This window comes from Fulmarus glacialis, unplaced genomic scaffold, assembly GCF_000690835.1.
Source record: "Fulmarus glacialis isolate BGI_N327 unplaced genomic scaffold, ASM69083v1 scaffold3345, whole genome shotgun sequence".
Classification (NCBI taxonomy): domain Eukaryota; kingdom Metazoa; phylum Chordata; class Aves; order Procellariiformes; family Procellariidae; genus Fulmarus; species Fulmarus glacialis.
In genome coordinates, this window is record NW_009210992.1 from 48875 (window position 1) to 68570 (window position 19696).

The window sequence follows — 19696 nt, forward strand, 5'->3', positions numbered from 1 at the left end:
TCGAGAAATAAGCCAGTGAAAACCATCCGGTTTGTTATCTTCTGATGTAATCAATGGTTTTCTAAAGTATCACTGTTGGCAACAATATCTATGCTCTCAGAGTAAGATTTATTTGCTACTCTGATGAACATTAATAAAACTTGGAAAACTAATGGTGACCCATTAGAGGATCAATTAAGATAGGATCTTTTTTCCTGCAAGCATCCAAAATGCTCTTATGTTAGGATTTTTCAGGATAGGACATCTATTTTATAGTAATTCCTCAGCGTTCAGGATGGTAACTGTAGGTGAAGGAAATAAAAATCATCGTTTATCAGTCTGCTGAAAGAAGCGATTCGATGAGTCATTACGAAACTGCAAATAACTATATTCAGTAAATTTTAGAAAGACAGGGTGTTTTATTATTGCTTCATTGTGGAGATGTGTAGCGGGGGGGGAGAACTATAATTAATGTCATTAGTACTTCCTCTGTTTTATTCTTATTTTTCTGAAGGTTATACTGATAACGGGAAAAAAAGCAGCTTTTAACTGCTAGGCTGCTGGCTTGAATTCAGCCTAATGAATGGAGGGCTGTGCAATGTCATGCGTAATATGTGTTGATGAACTCAGCGGAGCAGAGATATGGTTATGGTTTTAGTAACGTTTGGCAGCCTTGTCTGCCATCTTGGCAGACTGAACTGGGACTGAATGGGGCTGGAAATTAAGGGGTGAGGATTATAGTCATAGAGAAATTGACAGATATAACGCAAGGTGCTTAAAGAGGCATAGGGCTCAGAGATCATTTCTGCCTGACTTAGATATGGTAGTTTAAGACGTTATCACCCCAGATGTCTGCAGTATCCTTCTGATGGATATAGTGCCCCAGCAATAGGACATGGAACGGTGCAGCTGCTTCATGGCTGGGTCAATGTGCAGCAAGATATGTAAGATTTCTGGCCCCCAGACAGTAAGTGGGCACCTCACTTGATTGCCAAGTTGGAGGTGGGATTTCCCTAGACTGAAATGCCCTACTCCTAGTGATGCATATAATTAATAATTCCTTAATTCAAAATGACATATGTAGGCCCTGTTGCCCTGTTTTGGCTGCATCTAAAGTTGGTTATGCCAGCTGGAATAATGGCTCTCCTTAACTGTACTTGAGAATGTTTTACAGAAAAATAATCACACATTTGCTGAAGTTTAAAAATAAAGCACGTCGCAAAAGAGAAAGAAGAATTGAAATGGAAGGCATTGTTGACACTACCTAGTGAGATTTAAAAGAAACTCAAGTCTGGATGCCTGCTTTAACAGCCTCTGACGGCAACTGCATTTTGGTGAGGTACGATCAGCATTTTGAACGCTAGTAAACAGCTTTCCTAGCAAGGGTCAAATCAAAAGTCTTGCCTGGATTAATTTTTAAATTCCATTTGGCTGCCTTACAATACTTTCTTTTTTTTCTGGGCTTACTACCACCACCATGGAAGTTCCATGGCTGCCTAGGAAAGCAAACTACAAGGTAAACAAGAGGGAGAAGACTGCATGTTTTGCATAATCCAAAAATACTCTAAAATATAATGTTTACCCTTTGGGATGCTTTGTAACCTTTCTTAATTCACTCTTACTCCCAACTCCTCATTTCCTCCTCATCCCCCCTTGAAAATACTTTCCCTTCACTGAAATTTTCTCCAGCTTAGACTTCTAGGGCTTCGCAATCTGTTGTTAGCATTGCTGCTTCCTTAAGCACTACTCCTGGCAGCCTTTCCTCTCCTACTGCACTGGAGGCAACACTGAAACTAGCATGTGCCAACAGTTACTCACTCACTAGATCCATGAACATCATGGAGAATGATGCCTGCATGTATTTATTTTACAGAAGTGTTGTGATTTGATCTGGCAGTCTGCTGTCCCTCAAACCATGTACTACCGACATGACCTAAAAATATAACACAAAGATAGCACATAATGCGGTATTATATTATTGCCACAACCTGACAAAACCACATCATCATTCAGCGATGTAAAAGTTAGAATACACAAATCTTCCACCTAGGACTAAGTTTAAAAGGTAGCATCACTGAATACAAGCAGGTTTTAATGCAGCCTTAAATGCAACCTTCCCTTCTTGCTAAGTAAAGATAAGCACCTACAATAGGCAATCACTGGTAGAAATTGCTTATTAAGTGTTTTGTGCAGAAGAACCCCAAACATAGAAATTCTTGTGTACCAAGGCTGCCCTCTCAACTACTTTCTTTATCTCTGCTCAGGAAGCAGTTTTGTGCAGTATCATAAACAACTTGCAAGTAGTTTTGCTAGAATACCTATCTACCATCTTTAAAATATCTGCCAGTACTTTATTTTCCTGGTTTTGACATCAATGAAAATGACGGGGCCTTCTCAGAACCCACATCAAACACTTCCTGTAGTGGACTAGACAAAGATCAAGAGTGCTAAGTTACTTATTTACTAGCCACACATGCAGGGACACACATACACTTTGGCCAAACCCAAGGCTAGTTCTTATGCCTCTATGTTTACTCTGCTCTGATGTTTACACAGCACAAGAGAGCTATTGGGGTGGCCTGTGAACTGACTACTTTACTGAGAGTCTCTCTGCATTTCACACAGGTATTTGCTGAAAAGTATATGGCATTATGTTATCCCACAGCGCTGCAATAAACTTCTTGCAAATATTAAAATGTCTACTCAAGCACACAAACTTGAGATGCTAGCAACAGCAATGACAACAAAAAAGGAAACGGACTTCCACCAAAAGATCCAAATCATATGCAACATCACAAACTTGTGAGCCTAGCAGTAGTATAACAAAACAGGGATGTCAGTGCAATTCCTATCTGTACAAAAACGAAACTGCTTCTTCTCTCCCTTCCTGTCAGTTCCTCCAAATCTGAAATTAATTTGAGTCGTCCTACCATTAACATACCTGAATATAATACATAAACAGTATTTTTGTATTTTTCATTTTTTGTATTCTCCAATAAATAATTTAAAAATAATTAAGGATAAAAGAATCCCTAAAAGTAAGATTTTCTTCCTCAAAAGTTTTCTAAATGCAGTGTTAGTAGATATATACACACTGAAAGATCGGAAAGCAGGAAAGAATAGATTAATGAATCTCAAAAACTGCCTGCAGTCAGCACTAAGTAACAAGAATGTATTTATTCTGACTGTAAATCCAATCTCTGCTCCATTTCTGTGACTGCTTTAGTAGGTGACTAAAGTAGCCGTGACATTTGCGAAACAGGGTACAAAATTCATAATTGTATCTGCATAGTAGATTACAGTGTGTAGGCCCTTATACTTTTGGATTCATTACTACCACAAAAATGTAACCGATTTATCCTATCTAATAGCCTGCTGTACAGCTCTCTCTAACACCTCATTGGGACATCAGCTTATGAACACAGAAATTGCTCATGACCAGCAATCTTAATTATGACTTGCTTTACATACCCTAACTCTCTGTTGATGAATACTGACAGAACTTCAAAAAATATTTGCAAGATTATATGGTGTTACATATGGCTCCTGTATATAGGACAGGCTTCATTTTTCCAGGCCAGATAATACACACGCATTGTATTTAACGTGAATGCTCCCAGCTACATAACACACGTACTATAATCTACTTGAATGCTTCTGAGCCTGCAGGCTGCTTAATATGAGATAACTGAGAAGGTAAACTTTTAGCTTTTTCACAGAAAATCTAAAGCCTGCTTTACTTCACCGAGCTGCACTGGGGAATGAGAGAGACTGAAGCCTAGCATCAGTGGATGTTTTACTGCTATTATTACGAATGGTATATGAACCTCTGATCATGGGAACATTTTTCTGAAAACTAGAAAAAAATCCACTGGAAAATTTAGCAAATGTTAACTGCAGAAGTAGTGTTCTATATCTATTGTAAAGGATGGGCAGAAGTGAAAGGCTTAATTCTGTTCTCATCACAACTGCATATTCTCTGAAAAGATGAATTGTATATATATAAAAAGACTCTTACTGTGGCGTAATAGCTGCCTTTACCCTGCAGAATCCACACTTCTTTACATTTCTCCCAGCATGTCCACATCTTTCTGATATGTCCAAAGTTATACACAATATTTCAGATGTAGTGTCACTGGGATCATGCAGAGAAGGGACCATTACCCTTCTTGTCCATGACATGCTTCTTCTGCATATACAGCCTGGAAGAGTATCAGCTGCTTCTCCTGCCGTATCACATTTCAAGTGCATGGCTGTCATCGTGCTCCATGGGAGTTTGGCAACTGACCTCACCAGGAGCAGGTTCACATCTCATCTTCAACTGGCTGAGTCTGTCAGCCCTTAAGGACTTCTCGTAGTACTTCTGAGGAGCAAGTCTCTGTCTTCAGTTTAAGTACTAGGTCTGATAATTCTGCGACTTAGCTTGCATTTGGTGAGTGATCACTGCTGTAGATGGTAGCACTCACTTCCAGCTATATGTGGCATGTTACTGAGAACTTTGTTTTTCTCTGTTCCGGTTTGTGTTTGCAACATACAACTTCACTATTACCTGCTGATTTAAATAATATACTGTTCACCATATTATACAAACATGCAACATATCACCCATGATTTTTGGCTAGTCATTAGTGAAGACTCAGATGAGATCACTTCCAAATTCCTTGTCATTTTATTAGGCTTCTCTCTCCCTGCCATTTTTCACGTCCTTTTTTTTTTTTCTTCTTCTCATCAACAACCTCTAGTATTCCTATTGGAATCAGACAGGAAAACTATATAAACACATTTGATTCTCCTTTTGAAAACATTATAGATTAGTAAGTGTCATGTCTTGTCTTTGAGCTAAACAGGAAAATACACTATATTTGATGAAGTTCAGGATCAAAACTGAAACTAGTTTGTAAATCATGCTTTACATTAAAAACAGAATACTTATGGCTCTCAATATTTATTCTTCATTGTTCTCTTAGTATATTCTCTCCTCTTGCATAGCAGTCATGGGTTTGCCTTTCTATTCCACATCAAAACTTTTAACATAAGCATCCCAGTTCCCAATGAGAGACTGGTAATAGACTGTCAAAGTTGTATCAGATACATTGCCTCTTGGGCCAAGTACAAGTATGGAGGAAGCAGCAGTTTTTTCTTCCTTGCATTTGATTGTCTTTGCAGAATTTGATATCATATACTGCGAACAATTTTAAACAAAATCTCTTACACAAACCAACCCTCAAGCTCCTGGTCCATCTGTCCACATATGCAGGTTTACATAAAGATTAGAAATTACTGAAATTATAGTAGTTGCTCTGCTGATATGGATCAAACCGCTTCAGAATTAAACTGCACGCAACTTGAAACAACCACAAAATGACATGATTTAGAGATTTTAGGAGGAGAAAAATATCATTCATAGCTGTCAGATGCTTTTCAATACAATGGTATTGCTCTTTAGCAAATTTAATAACCAAGTGAAATTTTTGCCGAACTCCTCTAACTTTTGGCTCTTTTAAAATCCTTATTTGTCAAAGAAATAGTGCCTGGCCTGTTTTTCTCTGAACACCCTTCCCCCCTTCCACTAAAAAAAAAAAGCAGACGCTAGGATATGCACCCAGGGCTTGAGTTATAGATGTCAGCACTTCTTACGCCTGTGAAATACATGCCAATAAGGCTCAATATTGGGAAGACATGAAATATATGTATGTCACCAAACAACCAAAATTACCTCTGAATTATTTAGATGGGCAAAGTAACATAGAAATAACGAGACAGTTTTACACTAGAATCCACTGATTCTAGTCACAGATTTAGATATGCATTACTGTCTTTACTTAAACTCTAGATATTTCAAAGGGATTCATCATTATATGATAATGTTAGACTTCATTTTTTTAGAAGTTTACTTTATCTCCTTGTGCTTATAGAAAAACCACTTGAAAGATGCAAAAGCAGGAGTAAAATAAAGAGACCCCAAATTTACTGCTTTAAAAATATATGGTTTTATGAATTTTCTTGGACCGTAGAGGGTTAATCCAGTATTTTTCAATATTCAGAAACAGTATTCATTAAGCTGCATTGCACTTCTAGGAAAATTAATTTCTTATATCTAGCAATGGAATCAATTAAGAAGCTTAAGAGTCTGAAGAACTGACTGCTGCACTGCAAATGCCAGAACTATAGAAATACAACAGTCAAATTCTGATAAAACTAGGGCAGGTGATCTGCTTAGTCTTCCATCCTATTCTGGCTTCTTTCCCAACATATTCTTGAACTTTTGTATTTTAAGAGAAACCTCTCATCATGCCACTTACCATTCTGACCTCACATGGTGTCATTTCTCCCCCTTCACCTCTGCGCTCTGAGTTTTCATTTCTAAATTTTAAGTTTGCAGTATCTATTTACTGCTCCTCTTCTCCAAATCTATCCCATACTCTTCACAGTTTGGCAATTGCCCCTGACAAAATACCTACCTCTTTGGGGAGCCTCTGCTGATTTCTTAGTCACATCTCAGTATCAGTACTCTATTCTCATCCTCCTCTGAGACAGCTGGCCATTCATTTGGAACAATTCTCCTCTGTTAACTTCCGTGATTCATCCTTTTATTTCCCCCTTATTTTTCTTTCACTTTTTAACTGTACTTTCAAGGAAGATAATCTCAGATTACTCTGTTCTTGGTCCCTCTACCTTCTCTTTTTACAATCTTCATCCTGTTTAATCTCACTATACAAAAAAATTCAACTACCAAGTCCATGCTGGCTGTGTTTCAGTTCCAGGTTTGACTCCTGTTCAGATTATGATCTGAGTGAATAACTGTTACAAGACTAATAGATAGAAATCTTCATCTCCTCCAAATCCTACTGAACAGTACTACATTACTTTACATTACTCAGGTATATAATCTAAATAAAATCTTTTTTTTTCAGATCTCTCTCTACACTCTCTACTTCTACATAAGTCTTAAGTCTTGCAGACTTTCTTGGAATAAAATGCCATGTATATTAGCCACCTATTTCTCTGGCCTTGACAAATGTAGAATACAGCTGCATAGTATTTTTCTCTAATGTTCTACCCTTTCCTCTGGAATACATTTCTTGTTCCCCATTTCCTATAGAAACAACAGCAAAAAAGCCCACAGCAAGCATTAACTGCTTATGGTCAAGTAGTACAAGGCAATGTAACCAGCACAGCTGTAGAGATGTGCTAATGTAACCCATATCACATGTTAAAAAAAAAAAACATGAGAAACCTAACCTTTTTCAACATAATTTAAGCCTTCATTAGTATAATAAAAACCTTTCAAAATAAATCACCATACCCTAGTGAAAATTAGCACTGTAAAGAAAGTTCTCACAGTACAGGCCTTGTTAACTGAATTTCAACATGGAACAAATATTTATGACGCAGTTATAAATAGGATTTATAATGGAAATGTTGACACTGTGATAATACTCCCATGTGATAGACCGTACTTCATCTTGTCCTTGGCTGATGGACACTGTGACAGACCAATATAGAAATTTACTGGAGCAGGCCAACAGTGGGCAGGTTCTGTGTCCTGGAATGAATGGTTCTTTTTGGGAGCAAATGAGTAATTTTGAACAGGAGAAAGGAGGCAATTAAAACTCGAAGGTAGCACTGACCTCCTTCTCTCAGATTATACCTATGATTAACACTCCTATGGTGGCAGCTCAGATGGGTATACCTAGGCTAGAATTCAAGAAGCTACTTCAAGATAGCAACAAAGCCGAGACAGCACTGAAGCTAGTCCAGGCTAGTTGCCTGACTAGCTAGCTAGCTTCATAGTCAGACCCTGTAGCCTTTACTAGGCAACGACAAGTTGTATCTAGATGCAAATTAACTAGCTCAGTACTTAATGGAAGCCTGTGAAAATTACAGTGATTGTAACAGCTTTATCTCTCTACAGGAAACTGGTTCTGTTATTAGTTTTAAAAGTTAATTTGCTCAAAACTAATTACGCTCATTTTTTCCTAAGCAAATAATTCGATTATGTGACTCAAAAGTATCTTGGAGAGATTGAGAAAGTATCCTGAAGAATTAAGGCTACTCCTTTGCAACCGCTCACTCCTTTGCCTTCTCCCAAGCATGCTCTGTGGCCCACATGCATTCAGGAACGCTGGGGAGTGGGTTGAGCCAGCACACGTGTATGGCAGTGGGCAGGATGGGTGCAGACTGCCAGGAAGCTGAACGGGCCTCACACTGGGCAAAAGAAAAGATGTGGAAGGGTGGAGGCATCTGTACCTAGGGCTTGGCAAGACTGGTGATAAATTTCGAAGTCAAGTTGTGAAGACTGGTATGACAAGAGTTATAAAAAGAAAGGGGAAAACAAGAATAAAGCTTGAAACTGATACCTTTTCTTTTAACGCACCTTCTTTCTTTGATTACTAGATACAACAGAAGTGCCTTAGGATATTTATATAGGCTCTGGCTTCTCCAGAGTTGTGTAGAAAGAGAACGGAAGCAATAAATTGCAGAGAAAAGATGCCATAGCAAGAATCCTGACAACAGTTGTGTGAGGATGATGAAGCCGTATGTTGAATAATTTCAGAAAATGAACAGGCTCTTGTATGACTAAGAATAACTAGTGAGCTTCTGTATACTTTAAGGCACAAACTGATGGCATGGTTGGTAACTCTAATTGGGCAAAATGCTCATTGTAATTGGCTTTTAAAATAAAAATATCTGGCCTGGTCCACATGCACTTAGCCAGTACATTCAAGTTAATTAGCATCAGGCAGAAATCTCTCTTTCCTGTCCATATGGAGTTTGCATTTTGTGAACTGGAGGAGGTGGAGATGGCAGAAAGGAGGAAGATGGGAAGGATGTGTTTTCTTCTGAGGCTATAGACATCCACCACTGGTCAAAAGAGAATGGCAAACACAGTTGCTCTTTAAGGCATTAGAGACCATTAGAAATTGCCTTATCATAAGCTTAAAATGCTTATTTCTGAAACAAGTGATGTTCAGCATGTTAATACTGATGCTGTAACAGTAACCGAACATTACAGGAAAAAATGACAATTCTTATTCTTTTCATTAGAAAATCTTTGTTCTCTGCTCATATATTTCACCTAAAGAAATTCTGTCCATCTCTTTAGAGAGCGTTAATTCATAAACTGCTCCTTGATTTCTCTCTTGCCTTGTTTAGGAGGTCAAAGGCTGGATGAATTGTTCTGGCGAGCCATGTACGTTCGCCTGGCAGCTGGTTGGCCTGACAAATAATCTGCCATAAAACAATTCAGATCTGAATTTCCAGACCTTTATTGCTCCATGGTGAAGTGCCCAGACTGCTCTTACCCTGCAGCAAAGTAGTTTTACCCCTCTTTCATTTAATCAAATGTTATTCATTCAAACTGAATGAAAGAGCAGTATCCATTTGCTGCAGGACATATATGCACACAGACAATTATGGCTTAGCTGTCCAGTCTGCGCAAGTTCATACTTTAGCTTACCTCCTGATAGTTTACAAGACTATATCCTAGAGATGGCTTGTAGAATTTAGAATGAATGGGTAAGTCAAAGCATCCATTAACCTTGTGCAAGCATAGAACAATATTCTCCTTTTTTACTGGGCGTCAAAAGCATTTCTTTTCTGTTACACCTTTGATACAGCACTCCCATTAGTCATTTGTCCTTCTCTAGGTTTTAACAAGAGACACAAAACAGCGTTTATTGTTTTTCTCTAAGCAAAGACAATCTCAAACTGTCCCTGGACGACTCCCTTGAATGAGGATATGACTCAGGTTTCATCTGTCCTGGTATGCTCTCTTCTGACACATCTACAAGTTTAGTGATGCCTGGAGGAAACAAACAGGTCAGAACTGGGATTTCTCAAAATTCATTTTATTTGGTGATAAAAAGGCCTGTAAAGTATGGCCTGTATAAAGACTGCAACATTTGTTAAATCTACAAAATGTATAGCATTGTGGGTAGGGCTCTGCAAAGATATACCATCCTCATAGCTATTAATCACTAGCCCAATCTCTGCTACAGCAAAAGTATAAGCAGGATCTTGCCTGAGACTAGCGTGAACAAGCTTAGGGAAAACAGTTCCTTTTTATCTTATAAGACCTTAAACCATGGCACTGACCTTTTCAATCATACTTGCTTTCCTTATATGCAAGTATTAAGGTAATCACTTACTGGGAAAGCTAAATCTCAAGATTTCTATGGTACCTCAATATTCATGATTCAGACTGACATTATTATTCTCACCCGCTGAATGCTACTTTGCTTCCTACTGCTTTGTTCTCCTTTCAATCTCCTTTTAAACTACATTGCAAAGCTAGAACCTCTTGGCAGCTTCTGAATACAAAATTGAAACGTGAGAGAAAGTAATTGGGAAGTAAGAACTGTCATGGTACAATGAGTGATGAATATTCACTGTAATTATAAATTGTGTGTAATACTAGGCTATATGGCCCAGAAAGTTGCTTTTTAAGAATCTGAAATTTAAGAGCTTTATCAAAAGGTTTTCAAATATTTAAATGGGCTTAGGCCGCAGGTAATGCAGAGATCACTCATTAAGACAGAAATAAATGCTTAGCTGTTGTTTACAGAGGGGTATTTGTATTTCACTTTTTTCCTCTCTTTCTTTCAAGAGACTTGTCGATATACTACATACATTTATTTGTTGCTGACAGCATGCTTGCCTACCGTACTAAGCAGTTCAAGCAATGAGAGAAAAATTACACTTTCCCACAATAACTTATTTTCAAGACAATTTAGCACAATGGAAAACTTTCTCTTAACTACAGTTTCAGAGACTGAGATTCAATACTTACCATTACCTTTTAGTAGCACTTACAGAAACTTATAAAGGTAAGTTATAAGGTATCAAAAATAAAGAGCTCAAGCAACAGAAGAAAAGCAAGAAGTTGCTATTAGGAAGCAATAACGGTTACCTTGTTTTCATTCAAACATACAAAAAATGCTATTTGAAAAGCAGATATTTACCGCTGTTTGTGTGAGTGAAAGTAAATACTTAAAAATATTTATTTACAATTTTATAACCATAAATGACAAAAGCTAATGATAACATATCCAGTAATTCATAGCATGACACTTGGGAAATACTTAAATAAGTAAGTATGTGTACAGGTGAGTCTCAGGGTTAACTGGTACCACTCAGAAAGAATGTATGTGAAAAAGGCATTGTGAACATTGAGAATGGAAAGTATCTCTGACATGATACTATTTGAAAGGATTGCAACAATGTATGAATCTAGTGTTTTGTTGCAGCTTATTTGGGATAATTGAAATTTAATTAGCATCTTGGCATCTTAAAGTTACTTAAGCAATGGGAATAGCAATTTTTTTTCAAATGTATACAAATACGCTGTATTTGGTCATCTTGAAAATAATGAGGAAATTTAAAATTCAGACTCCAAAGAGGCTTTTATCTTCTGATAGGTAGCTAGCTAACTGATAGACATTTCCACACAAAGAAAAGAGTAAGTAGACTTCGAGAAATGTTTTGTTACAGCACTGTACACATATACAGCTGCATTTGGGGAAAGAATACAAACTCTTCCCTTCTGTAATTGGAGTAAAAGTTTTAAATGAGAGGAAAATAAGAATCCTGCACCTTCTCTCCCCAAATCTCAGCCAACTTCTCAGCAATGCTACTTCATATCCTGTGGCAGGAAGTAAAAAAAGACACCTAACAAATTCTTGATCTGGGGAATTTCTTGGTGTCAAATTTCACACCATCAGATGTTTGCATTTTCTCTCGAGTATTCTAACCATTTCTTTATTTCAAGGGCTTGGCAGTTTTGAAATACTTTCATTCCAAATGCTTTAATTCCCTCTTAGTTATATTCTCTATCAAGCTTTCCTTTGACAGGGTCTCTATTATTAGTTCCTTGCATGGCTAAGCTTATGACTTAACTTATGACTGATAAGATGAACTGCTGCTATAAATTGGGAGCTCATCAGTTGACTGAAGAATGAAATAATGAAAAAAGAAAAAGACTTGGGTATCATAGGAGTAAGTATGGGCCACTAATATAAGTCCACAGGAGAGACTGTATTGAGGTCATTTCCAACAGTGAAAGGTACCTATTGATATAATTTTAAAGCTAGTAAAGTCTTATTACTGGAAATAGTTCTGTTGAGCTTTACCTACAGTTCTGGACAGCCACGTTCAAGAAAGATGAATTTATATCAGGATGAGTACAAAGAAAGGTTGCAAGACTGATAAGGGGAATGGAGATTCTAACCTGCATGAGGTGACCAGCCCTCGACTTATGCACTAAATAAAAAAGAGGGCTCCAACTCTCCAAACCCCAAAATATACAGATTGCTCTCTACAACTAAATACTTAGGAATAAAGAAGAAAACAATTATTCTTTAAGCAAACTGACAGTAATGATTTAGTAACGAGTTACATATAGTGGTCATTTATACCAAAAAATGAAGGAAATAGATGGTTTGTTAGAAAATGTTGAAGAACGTTGTTGTTCTTTGATTTTGTGGGTCATGATACTAGCCTGCATCCACCATATGGGTACATTTAAGGATAAAGGGGTTTGTGTCTGAAACAAGCATATGCAGAAGGTGAAGATAAGTGAAAATTAATCTCAGAGCTATAATCTATATTAGCATACAACTGCAGGCAAGTCTTTGAAAAGTAATAACAAGATATGACTCAACTCATTTGACAGGTGAAAGAAAGGACAGACTCATGAAAATACATTAAATTGGTAAGTGGAGTTCCATTTTATCTATTCAACCTCCAGCTTAAGAGCAGTACACAAAAATATTAACCTCATGGAAAGACACCAGAAAAACAAAGCAAAACCCACTTTGCTTCTTTTTATACCAACTATCCAAAACACATGACATGTAAAAATGGGTTGCAATGTTGATAAAGGTGACACAGACTTAATTCTATGATATCTTGAGTATGGGACAGAGCACCACAGGCCTAACAGAGGAAGATTCCCTCACAGGTTATGTATGTGTAATGGTAAAGCATTCTCCAGAACTCAGGCCTTAGCTAATCAAGACTGTCAAGAATTCCCTTGGATAATAAAAAAGATAAGGATCTTTCCCCTAATAAACACACTATAGAAATAACTCAAATTTCTGTTGATTCATATTCTCTGAAGTCTGTCTTTGACACTGTCCTGAAGAAGCTGTTAATTTGAGGCAAAGTTGTATGCTTGATACTGACTTTTCGATACTCAACTATTTTTATACAAAGCAATAGTCACCAAATGACTAAAAAATGAAAACAAAAACTCCTTGAGCAACATACGCTCTTCATTACCTACACATGACTATTGTTTCTGTATAAATGACAACATTCAAAATGAAATAAACTTTTTAACTTAACACAGAACCCTTTCACTGGAAAAAAAAAAAAAGAGCCACAAAAAACCCAATCTATAATTACCTGGTTGGTAGAAATTTGGTGAAAGTTCTCTGGCAACTGCTCTTGCAATATCACATTCCTGGTGAGCAGCCTGAGCAGCCTGATCCGCAGCGTCAGCTTTAGCTCTTGCATGTGCAGTTCTGTACAGAGTAGAAAACAGTTTATATGCAGAGGAGTCTTTTATGAGTTGCATCAATAATGTGAGAGCAAGGGACTACTGTCCTCAGCTACCATACATTATATTGTATAGTGCACTCTTATGCCCACTTGCTGTGAGTAACTACAAATCAGTCAAAGTATTTCAGAATCAATGCATTATTCCTCTCAGTTCTTCAGTCCTGCTCACCCTTGTCTCACATTTACTTGTAGATACAAAATTTACAGCCCAAGCTTGTAATTAAAATTTCTAACTGGAAAAAAATAGTATCTGACCAAAACCTGGGATGATGATTTTAATAGACGTTACCAGAATGTGTACAGAAGTGTACAGAAGGTCAGACTGGGCCACGACACTGACTCCTAAACAGGGGTCTATGAGACCAGGATACACAGCTCAAGGGGACTGTGGAATGCTATTACCTTTACAACATTTCAAAGTTAATGTTCAATGCTGGGTGCCATGTAAAATTTTTTGAAGGGCAAAACTGAGCCATGTTGGCCCAAAAAACTGAGGAATGTCTTCCACAATCAGACCGTGTTGGAAGGGAATGGGATGGAAAATGTCTTTGATGCTTCAACAGGCATTTGTATAAATAGGGACTTAACAGTTTTAAATTCTTGTAACTCACTGAATTTCAAAACCAAAACAATCTGAAAAGCAACTTTTCCAAAGTCAAGACAACAGTTCGGAATACTTTTGTAATCTGCTCTCTGCTTCCACTTTTTCCTTCTGCTATTTCTTAAAAAGCCTCAAGAACAGCTTGTGCAAGTGCCTCTGATTCCAGTCTGTGCAAACTGATAGTTATGTTACTGCAGGATTGCATCACTGTTTGTCCCATCTTCCCTCCCCACTTCGCTTTTCAAATTCAAAAGTTCGTGATGGCAGTGATCTCTCTGTGCCTCTACAGCATTAGCACATAGCCTAGAGCTATGAAATGGTTCATTAGAACGGAGGGGAAGCTAAACATGGCAAACCAGCAGAGTTGTTTGAGCCTCTAGAGATATTAATAACATTTCTAAACCAGATACATTAAATTTCATGATCTCAGGAATTTTCTCATAACATTCTAGTAGAAAACTGACACTTAAGTAAGAAAAAAATTAGTTAAGAGGACAACAGCACAACTTTTATCCCATGTGCCTGGTGATACTAATCAACAGCAACCAAATAAATGAAAACCTTCAACAACTTTGAATTCAGTTTTATTTTCAAGGAATAAAGAAGAGTTCTATGTGTTTTAGACGAAGCAAGAATTAAATGTTAGCATTAACCAGAATGAGCACCAAGAGATTAACAATATGGCAGAGTTTGCATTTCTAAAAGGATGTTTAATCCTGTAGGGTACTAGTATAAACACAGACATAAAAAACCAACATAGACAGTTTCAACTGTGGTGCCTGGAGAAGATTTAAGTTACATCCTCCCTAAAATGTGTGTGGGGATAAAAGTTGAATGTTATTTCAAAGCTTAGCTTGTCATAATTTACTGGATAAATATCAGCTCATGCTGCCTTCTTGCAGGTCCCTCTAGGTCTCTGAGAAAAAAGATAATGAGCAAATAAGCAGTAACACCTTCAACTTGTACTCAGGATGGGGGAAAGAAACTGTTAATCAAAACAAATGCACCGTATAATCCCATATGTGTTCCGTGCAGTTCATGAATGGTTGTACGGTATGTGCTCTCTTAGTAACAGTAATCAAACCCGTTCTTTCTCTATAATCATTATTTTCAATTAGATGAGCTATTCTTAGCTCCTGCATAATTATGTCTATGTAGCATAAACTTAATGAAGCAATCCTAGCACTGGGACATTGTTTTGTGAGACAATAATGTAGTCTGCATATAGACAAACTAGACACTGATCATCCTTTTGTGATGATAGAACAACCAGACTATTCCCTATAAAAATAGTCTAATGCTATTGCCACCGCTGCAATAGACATTTTAAAAGCTAATATACTAAACAACCAGCATCAGGAAAACATACTGCCAGGATAGTACAGTTATTTATTGATGCCTGTGAATTTTCTATATTATCATATCCAAGAAGCAAATCACACACCCTGTCCAAACATACAGTATCAATTAGTTAAGGAATTAAATGGTGACATGAGTAGTAAGTGAAACTTTGTCACATGAAGCTGGGCAGAAGCAAGTCACAGCAGGAAGAAGCCAATGGAACAGAAGGTAAATGAGCACTGCTTTCCTTGGCTGCCTTATCTCACACCTTTTTGTTTTTCAACTTGCACTTCCTGCTATTCTGCCCCTTTTGTCACAGTCAGGAGTTCCAGCAGACCAGAACAGGAGCGACTGTTCAGACGTGAACGCTGCCAAGGCATGTCTCAGCGACACACTTGAGCAGAGCCTCAGTGCTGTAGTGTCGCTGGGAGACGATGCAGCAAGAGGAACTAAATAGCCACAGGAGGGTAAGGCACAAGAACAGTGTTTATGTTCCTGAGCAGGCCTTTGACCAGCCAAACAGGAGTGTGTGCACGTGGCTGTGGTGAGACACTTCCCTGATGGCCTCTTCAGCAAGCATCATCGACGACATACGGCAAATGTGAAAAGAACAGGAGAAACCAGCAGAGCCGGTGCTTCTGTACAGAACAGAAGCACTGTGCTTTGCCTGTGAATGCAAACTCTTCATTATTTGCATTATTTGAATGCTTTACTGGCTAACTTCAGCAATGTGTACTTTATTATCTCAATTTGCAACTGTATATTCAGACATTTCTTTCACTGACTGCACACTTACTTTAAAGTGTCAGACTCAAATAATTTTTCTGTTGCTATTTAATTTCCTAGTTTTTTTATGCTGACTTCCCCACTTGATTTGTCTGTATGTTTTCCAAATTACCTGCTTACAGTTACTGCTGCTTGGCACTACATTTTGTTTGTACTTGTTTTATTCTGCCTTGCATTGACCCCCACACTATCAGAGTATTATTATCAGAGACCAGGAGAAATATGTTAGTTTTGAATGACAACGTTTATAAGGGACAGCTATCAGAGCAGGGTACCCCCACTGAAATAGAATCCATTTGCTCCATTTATGCTTTACATAGTTTGGGAAAGCCTTCTTTACCTTTTGTTCCTGGAATAATTTTGTCACTGTAAAGTCATGAAGTTTTGTTTATTATTGGTAATTATTCACAGAAATTTAAGCCTATACACCAAGTCAAAATGACCCACATTTGAATGACCACCACCTACTTGAGAATTGCTTCTTTTCCCAGAGAGCTCTACATCTTTTGCCTCGACAAGAAATCTTTATGAGAACTTTTGAAAGAGAAAACTCAAAAAAAGGTCTCCTTTCCTCTCCCCCAGCCAAGAAAAAGACTGTAGTAGGCTTTGCATGCTGTTCCACACATTCTTCAGGAAGGGTCAATTTGAAGTTTCAGCAGCAAAATAGAAACTATGCAGGGAAGTAGGCATACTGCAAAACAGTACGGGAAAATAACGAGTAACCTGCTTTGCAATGCTGCGTTCAGGTTCTAACCCACAGCAAAGGACTTCTAATGATTTTTCTTTTAGGTGAACAGGCAGTCCTTTGTAAAAATTGATTCTCAGCAACTGTAACACATAATACACATTACTAACTTTTGAGCTGCCATATGTGTTTTTACATGCGTATCTGCTTGAAAGTATCATCCTACCATTAATATTCCATGTGATGTCTCAAACGTGCTTGAAAGCTTTCAAACCAATATAAAATCAAAGTATTTAAAACAAAACCAATTCATATTTAGAGGGACAGTCTACCACTTGACTAACAAATCCACAGTGGTGGTAAATGCAATCAAGACAGGGACAAAATTAAGTTGTACCTGTGGCAGGAATCAAACTGCAGTTACATTGAAAAGGAACCCACAGCTATAGCTCATGCAGAGTGTTGGTACCAGGTGACTGCACGTGTAGTCTCTGTATCTACCAGTCTCTGTCATCAGTGAGAGAGGGCTGGAAGACCAATGGTTAACTGAATAACTTTGGTATTGTTAGAAATTTTATTTGGACTCATATCAGGGTCTGATTTTGAAAGAAGCCTAAGCTTTCTAGATTGTGGGACAACTGATACCATTACCGATACCTTTCTTTTCTGGGTTTGGTTGGGTAGGTAAGGTTGGGTAGGTAAACATACACATCATCTTAGCTACACTCAAGAGATTATAAGCACAGAGTCAGGGGCTTCTTACAAGCAGTCTCCCCTTCCAGCAAAACTACAATCAGATTTCTATCTTCTTATGTCTGAACAGTGACTTGAAGGAGGAGTATTGAGGGCTGAAGAGCTTAAACAACATTACCTAGCATTCTGCAGCAACAATGCTTATATATAATGCTATGTGTCTGGAATGCATTATGTAATGTTCATCTAAATTTAAATCCCATTTAGAAGTGTCCATTACCCTCCAGATTATTTTGTATTTCCATGGTATCCTTCAATGCACTTGTAATGCTGCCTCATTCACAGTCAACTAAAAATGTAAGCAACATATGTTTACTTTGTTTCATTTTTCAGCTTTTATAAAACACAGTGATTCCAGCATAAAGCTTTCCAGGAGCTTGCTTTCTATTTCTTGAAATGACACAAATAATTTTTTCTGTTTTCTATTTGCCAAGCGTATGAACACAATTATGTTCCTATCAAAATATCCTAAATTAATAATTTTAACAATGTTACTTATTAGCAGACTTCCATATTATAAAAAAAACCCTATAAAGGCTAAACCTACATGAAGTTCTCGGAGATATATTTAATTAATGACAGCTATCAGGTTTGTCTGAGTAACATTACATATTGTGGGTTACTACCCATATAACATCCTTTTTGACACTGGAATTCTCTAAAAAACAATCCCATCTTCCTAAATTGTAAAATTCAGTGATTTTTCTGGAAAGCAAAGAATATTCTGTTGGTTTTTTCCAGGTATGAAACTTCGCAACATTTTTACATTTCCTTCTATCAGTTGGAGGCTCAATTCTGTAAAACCAAGCTCTGATAAAATTGCTACAGAGATCAACAGCATTTCCAGGAAAAGAGGAGCTGGAGAGGAAGAGGAAAACTTTAAGGAATGATTCTTTGGTAATTTAATTTTCTCCTCGTCCCCCTTTTATTTCCATATTATTTTGATATTATATATCAGTGATGAATGCTAGATAATTATCTAGCATCTATGCATTTTTTAACACTGCAAGTGAGAGACTGGCATTTATCAAGTGTGCTAGTCATCCTCCTCAGCTTCTTTCAGTGATAATACTGGGTGAAAAACAATATTCTGCTATGGTAGGATTAAAAATACATACGTGCACAACTATGTAGAACTACCTAAGAACTCTTGGCTTCATCACTCTCAGCAATTCATTGCTGTAATATACCTCAGAAGTAAGGGTAGGTCACTGAATACCAGCAAAAAATGGAAGCCTTAGAGAGAAACAGGGAAAGGAAAAAAACTTGACTTACAGATACTGCCATACGAGACCTTCATGTCAGTGTGAAACCCAAAGTGCTCCTAAACTACAGATGAATTGACCAAATGAGCTACATGTCCTCAACCAAGAAGTCTGAACTTAAAAACTCTTCAAAGTGCTTTACATGATCAATCTCCTTTATGCTTTGCTAGATTTTAGTTTCAACCAGCCACTCCTTCTTCATGAACTGACTTCACTCAGGAACTGGACTACCTTGGTACTACCAGTAAAGTCTCATGTAGTGAAGCATAACTAGATGTATTGTGTACACACTGCTGGCACATTGATCCGTATCATCTTACTTAATGGATTTTGCTTCTGAAAACTCCTCCTTCCCAGCCTAAATCCATTTCTCAGTTTTTTTCAATCCTAACTCATATTAGGAGAACTGAAAAAATACTAACCTTTAGTTAACAAGTTCTGAAAAACTGAGGAAATTCCTCACGATTGGCAAATGGCCAACCTGATTTCAGTGCTTGAAAAAATTACCTGGGGTGATGACTGGTTAGCCAGATGTCAGTCTTGGGCATAAATAACAGCATAAATAAACTGGGTCTACATCCATAAAGATTTAGAGGCTAATAGCATATAGTGCCAGACATCATGCTTTAACAAAGAGTAGATTTTCCCAAACACTTTATACACATGCAAAGAGTATGGCTCCTATACCTTATCTAGAGTGTTGATCTGCTCGAGGGTAGGAAG

At 37.5% G+C, this 19696-nt stretch overlaps 1 protein-coding gene across 1 annotated transcript in view; it reads right to left on the reverse strand.

The window, feature by feature from the left end:
- The window catches only part of LOC104076460 (junctophilin-1-like), a gene marked incomplete at its 5' end in the record, with an annotated part of 29535 nt that extends 16030 nt beyond the window's left edge, over window positions 1-13505 (reverse strand). The window contains one exon of the mRNA XM_009577335.1: window positions 13387-13505. Coding sequence (XP_009575630.1) covers window positions 13387-13505 — 119 coding nt within the window. The remainder of the gene's footprint in view (window positions 1-13386) is intronic.
- Window positions 13506-19696: the final 6191 nt, after the last annotated feature.